Source organism: Felis catus, chromosome B1 (assembly GCF_018350175.1).
Source record: "Felis catus isolate Fca126 chromosome B1, F.catus_Fca126_mat1.0, whole genome shotgun sequence".
Classification (NCBI taxonomy): Eukaryota; Metazoa; Chordata; class Mammalia; order Carnivora; family Felidae; genus Felis; species Felis catus.
In genome coordinates, this window is record NC_058371.1 from 34,555,163 (window position 1) to 34,560,974 (window position 5,812).

General features: G+C 51.7%; 1 protein-coding gene across 1 annotated transcript; it reads left to right on the forward strand.

Annotated features, from left to right (window-relative positions):
• The first annotated feature begins 1,117 nt into the window (after positions 1 to 1,117).
• NKX3-1 (NK3 homeobox 1) lies at positions 1,118 to 5,517 on the forward strand. Its single transcript, XM_023252474.2, has 2 exons — positions 1,118 to 1,442; positions 2,535 to 5,517. Exons 1-2 carry the CDS (start codon positions 1,166 to 1,168, stop codon positions 2,951 to 2,953), a joined length of 696 nt encoding a protein of 231 aa, XP_023108242.1. The 5' UTR covers positions 1,118 to 1,165; the 3' UTR covers positions 2,954 to 5,517.
• Positions 5,518 to 5,812: the final 295 nt, after the last annotated feature.

Here is a 5,812-nt window from a genome sequence, read left to right on the forward strand (position 1 = left end):
GCATACATAAAAATAGTTCGAAAGAACACCAGCATACCAGATTCATCAACTGTTAATATTTAACTCATTCACTTTATCAGATGGCATCTATCCATCAACCTATATCATTGTTTCTGAATCCTTTCAGGCTGTTTCTTCCACCGTGGGCCTCCCCCTAAGCACTTTCATGTTTATTTCCCAAGAATATTCTCTTACACACAGTATTTACTATTCATTTCAGTAATTGTTTTTCTTTTCTTTTTTTTTTTTTTAATTTAAGTTTTAGTTGGTTAACATACAGTGCAATATTGGTTTCAGGAGTAGACTTTTCAGTGACTCATCACTTACATACAACACCCAGTGCTCCTCACAAGTGCCCTCCTTAATACACATCACCCACTCACCTCCCTCCAGCAACCCTGCTAGTCCTGTCTTTAAGTCCTGTCTCCCGTGGTTTATTTCCCTCTTTTTTTCACCTCCCATATGTTCACCTGTTTTGTTTCTGAAATTCCACATGTGAGAATCTCAGTAAATTTAACACTGATTCAATACTTTAATCCATCGTCCTTATTCCACTTTCATCAACGGCCCCAATAACGTCCAGTACAGAATCCAGCCTGGGGGGTCGGGTGCAGCACTGAGTTGTCCTGTCTCTTTGAAAGCCTTAGGAGATCCGGTGTTGCTACCGATCTCTCCTTGTCACGGGCCCCCAGAAGTTGCGTCTGTAAACTGGGTCGTAGTAATTTCACCACCCTTCGTGAGCAAAGGCGCTTTAAACAATCTATGAGAGCTAAATCGGGTCTGTCTCTTCTGCATCATCCTTCCCCAGAAGGTCTAAACTTCCGATGTGGGTCGGAGCAGAGCAGACCCTCTTTGGTGCTCATTCGGAGCCAGCGGAAAGATCGCAGGGCAGAGGGATGCAGGCCAGGGGCGAGGAGAAGGAACTGGGGGAGGAATCCTCCAGGGCAGCGGTGACGGAGACCCCGCGAGGGACTCCCCTCTCCACCCCCCTCACCTGGAGCGCCGGCGGCCAATCCGCGGCTGGGCCCGGCTGGCCGCGGCCAATGGGAAGGCGGCGCGGCGCGCTCCCCCGGGGCTATAAGTGCGCCGGGGCGGCGGAAAGTGAAAGTGGTGCGGACGCCGCGGACGCAGCTGACGCCGCCGGGGCTGCAGCCGAACCGCCGGGATGCTCAGGGTTCCGGAGCCGCGGCCCAGGGAGGCGGGGGCGGCCGGCCAGTCCAAGCCGCTCACCTCCTTCTTCATCCAGGACATCCTGCGGGACGGCGCGGAGCGGCGCGGCGGCCACACGGGCAGCCCGCAGCCCCCGTGCCAGCCGGACGCGCGACGAGAGCTGGAGCCGGAGCCCGAGGGAGGAAGAGGCGGCGCTGGGGCGCCGGAGGACGAGTGGGGCGCCCGGCCGCGCGCTGCGCAGGAGGCCGACAAGCCGGCGGCGAGCGAGCCAGGTGAGGCGGCCGGGCTGGGCCAGGGTGCGGTCCCGCAGGAGGGGCGGGCCGGCCTGGGGGCCGCGAGGGCGCGAGGGTGGGTCCGAGGCGGGACGGGCGCAGCCCGGGCTGCAGGGATGCGGGGCCCCGCGGCGACAGGCCAAGGGACCCCGTCGACTCCCGCCGCGGGCGCGCCTCGGAAATTAACCCCGAGCCCGGCCGTCCGAGCGGCGCAGGGTTTTTGCATGGGTTGGACTCGCCGGGCACGGCGCTCTCAGCCCCGCGGGCTCTGGCGCCCCGGGCTCCCCTGCGAGCGCGCGCACCGCGTCCCCAGCCCCAGAGTCCCCGGTGAAAACCCCGCCACCCGCTCCCAGCCACCGCGCGACCCTCGATCGGCGCCCGCCCCGCACTGCCTCTTGGCAGTTACGATTACTACCATATAACAAATAACTGATCGCAACTTATTAATATCAATAAATTAGGGTTTGACCAGGGAAGACCCCCTCTGCTTCCCAATTCCATGGGCAATAAAACTGAGTTTGGAAGGCCCCTCGGGCCTTCAGGAAATATAACACCGTTGGACACCTCTAGACTACTCTTATTTCCTTTCCTGTCACTTCGGATGAGGCATCCTACAGGCTTGTTTAGAAAAAAGGGGGCTCAAGTCAGAGAATGAACTTGTCCTTAGCCCCCGCCACCTCTCCTATAGCGCAGACCCTCTCCTGCCACCTGGAAGTTAACACTGATGTCTTTGGGTCCTGCTTTACCAGGTGTTTTATTTCTGTGTCTTGCCTGGGTCCCTTCTCCCACCTCAATACACTGATCCGGGACCCTGTTTAATTCTGCTGGACGATATGGCAGGAAGTTCCACCACTAACCTCTCCTAACTTTGGGTTCTTGATGACTATTAGAAAACGAATACATAATGTACGGATTCAGTCACTCCCTACTAGGGAGAGTTCCTTAGTCATGTGAAGAAAGCGAAATGTATCCAAGATGACACTGGGCCGTTTGTTCACTACCACGGAGATAAGGGTGTATTGAATTCCGTTCTCTACCCTCTAACATGTAACCTTTTCCTTCCCATCCCTCCTTCTCCCTTCTCCTCTCCAGATGGACACTTTGAGGCTTATCTATTGGACTATGAAAACAGTGCAGGCGCCTTGCCAAGCCTTCCCCAAACCCCGAAGCAGCCACAGAAGCGCTCTCGAGCCGCCTTCTCCCACACTCAGGTCATTGAGTTAGAGAGGAAGTTCAGCCACCAGAAGTATCTGTCAGCTCCTGAAAGGGCTCACCTGGCCAAGAACCTCAAGCTCACTGAGACCCAAGTGAAAATATGGTTCCAGAACAGACGCTATAAGACCAAGCGAAAGCAGCTCACTTCGGACCTGGGAGGCCTGGAGAAGCACTCCTCCCTGCCGGCTCTGAAAGAGGAGGGTTTATCTCAAGCCTCCCTCATCTCCATGTGTAACAGCTACCCTTACTACCCCTACCTGTACTGCTTGGGAGGCTGGAACCCGGCTTTCTGGTAATGCCAGCTCAGATGACAATCACGAATGATCAAAAAACACTGCCTTCCCCAGCGTGTCTCTCTGGATGGCAAAAGGGACCAGGCTCAGGGAGGACAGAGGAGCAAGAGGTATGCAGGCCGAAATTGTTGGAGGTTTGCATGGACATCCTAGGTTCTTCACTGGGGGGCTAGTGAAAGATCTGGGACAGTGACTAATATCCAGATGGCTCCCTAACACATAAAATGGGCCATTTTTGCTCTTAAAGACCTGCGTGAAGTGGGGAGGGACAAAGTCTAGTGCTGTCTCTAGCACTTTCTATTTCCGTATGAGCAGTCCCCATCACTTCTGAGGATGTTGTTTCAACTCCATCCTCTTGTGTAACTGAGCATCAGCCTGGAGGGATGCAAACCTGAAGGGAAACAGGATGGCCAGGATGAAGGTGTCACCTCCTGAATCCTGAATCACACCTAAGTTCAAAAACCTCTCGTTGGCCTTGGTTTACAACGAAGGTTTCTCCCTGTCCCTGTGGGAGAGTGGAAGCCAGAGGCTCTTACAGAGAAACCGGTCCTGCTCAGCACAGATCGGCATGGGATATGGAGATGGGTAGGAGGAGGTGAAAATATAAGCTTCTTATTATTCCTTTTTAAGTAACACGCCAACCTTAAGTATTCACAGGGTGGCCCAAGTAGAACAGGAAGCACTCACCGTGGTTTTAGGACAAGCTGTATAAACAGAACTCTGCTGCAAGGGGTGGGCCCGGGCCAGAAGAGTCTCCACATGTCTGAGACAGCAGCCTGAGGAGGGCCCTCGGCACTGCTGCTGGGCGGCATTACATTTTTATTAATAAAGGTTCAATAAAAGCCTCCCCTGGACCTTTTTTGCCCCGGACCTGAGAATTCGAACGAGAAATTTCCTGGAGTTTTCGGGCTGTAATTCAGACTACATCATGGCAGATCACATAATCCTTTTCCTGTAAACTCCTGTCCTCCCTCCCTTCTTTTATTTTTTGTTCCTTCTCCACAACAATCACCCGCTGAAGGGCTTCTTTTCAGTCCAGACTTTTAGTCTGGCTGCACCTAACATATACACCTTCCTTATTTAGCCTGAGATCTGGTCTTTATCCCCCCCTGCCCTCCCCCCGACAAGGCTTTATCTCTCCTGGGGTTAAAAAAAAAAAATTAGTGGAGGGGGCTGGAGATTCTGATTCGGCTAAAAGACATGCATTTTTTTTTTTTTTTTTAACTAGCAATTATTTAAAAAAAAAAAATACAACATTAAATCCCAAATCCTATTTAAAGACTTGACAGCTCTAAAAGGTCACTGCTACCTTTATAAACTTTCTGGTGGCTCTGTTGTTACAGTTCAAAGTCTGACAGCCCTCTGGGATCCCCAGAGGAGAAGGCAGAGAAGGTAAGAGGTGTTGGGCTTTCAGACACAAAGAGAACAAAATGAAGAACCGGGCATCGTTGAGCCGTCCGGTGGAAATACAGGGTTCACGGGCAGGGTGCAGAGAAAAGGCAGCTGGCACCTTAGGGAGCTGGGTCCCCAGCCACAAGCTGAGGGGGCACTTTGCCAGAAGGGGCTAAGAGAAAGGAAACGGTTTTCAAAACATTATAGTGGCGTCCATCACCAGACAATGAAACTGTCCAAATACTTCGGGAACTGCGTTTAATGCCTATAAAGAACGGGTCCCCCAAAAGAGACAACTAGTGACTTCAGCAAGAATGAGAAGAAGGCAAAGAAGAAATTGGGCCACCCTTCTGTTCCCACTCGATTATTTAAGGTGACCTGGCAGAGGGGAGACATCAGAGTAAAAGAAGCCAGTTACTAATGAGGTACCCTGAGGCCTGGAAATCTCTTGATCCCACTACTTAATTCTGTTTAGCGAGAAACCATTCAATTTCCTCCTATTAAAAGGGCCGATTTACTGTTGGTGGCAAAACTGCCAGAGTTGATAGAAAGTTGGCCCGTTTCACCCCATTTTCTACCGTTTGGGCTCCACGTTGAAATACTGTTAAATGCTCGGCTGCTGACAAGTACTCGGGGCACAGCCAGCGGACTGGCCTAGATTGCTTGCTCCGTTCACATGTCTTTTAAGAGAAGCATTTAGTGCTCACTCCCTGCTCAGTACCCATTCTCGCCCACCCTCTCCATTTACTTCTTTTAACCTGCTGTTCTACAAATATTGAACATTGTACCATGATGGCGTGCTGTGTTGCAAAAAAAAAAAAAAAAAGTCTTTGTTTAAGGTCATTTGGTCCGTCAATCCGTCTTGCTTTTCCTCCACTGGAGCGAGGCACTCACCCACATCTGAACTGGCGGAACAAGCACTTGAAGAACTCCCGTTGGGTACCTGGTGGGTGAACTCGAGGGCGCCCCTGACCACTTCACCCAGACAGCCTGTTTTCCGTTTCGTACGTTAGTTTGGATTCTCCACATGCGTATCAAACCCTGCTGCAGTCTGTGATGGGACAGCCTGTGACTTGACATTTAGTGAAGGACCCCAGCCAAACTTTATTTTTCTATGTATTTTTTTTCCAACAGGAGTGTTTTTAAAATAAAGTACTGTGACTTTATTAGACCTATTTGCGTGTGGTTTGAGCTTGACCTATTTGAGGTCAATAGGTTTGACCTATTTGAGCTTGCACACTTGGGGTTACCGTGTTCTCCCTCCCTCAGCCCACCTGACAAATCTAAGGAGACCAAATAATCAAAGACGGTAGCTTAGCCAATGGCAGATGATGGGCGTTTTTTGTAAACGCACTGCCCATCCACACGCACACACATACATAAACGTGCACATGCACACACACACACGCACGCGCGCGCGCACGCACCCTGGTAAATCCTGTGGAAAGGGAAGAAATTGATGCCTTCGGT

What these genes read in the sequence shown, in the direction of transcription:
- NKX3-1 (XM_023252474.2), top strand. Translation starts at nt 1,166, where the DNA reads ATGCTCAGGGTTCCGGAGCCGCGGCCCAGGGAGGCGGGGGCGGCCGGC. An exon ending in GCCGGCGGCGAGCGAGCCAG is followed by an intron (nt 1,443 to 2,534) that starts GTGAGGCGGCCG and finishes TCTCCTCTCCAG; the next exon opens with ATGGACACTTTGAGGCTTAT.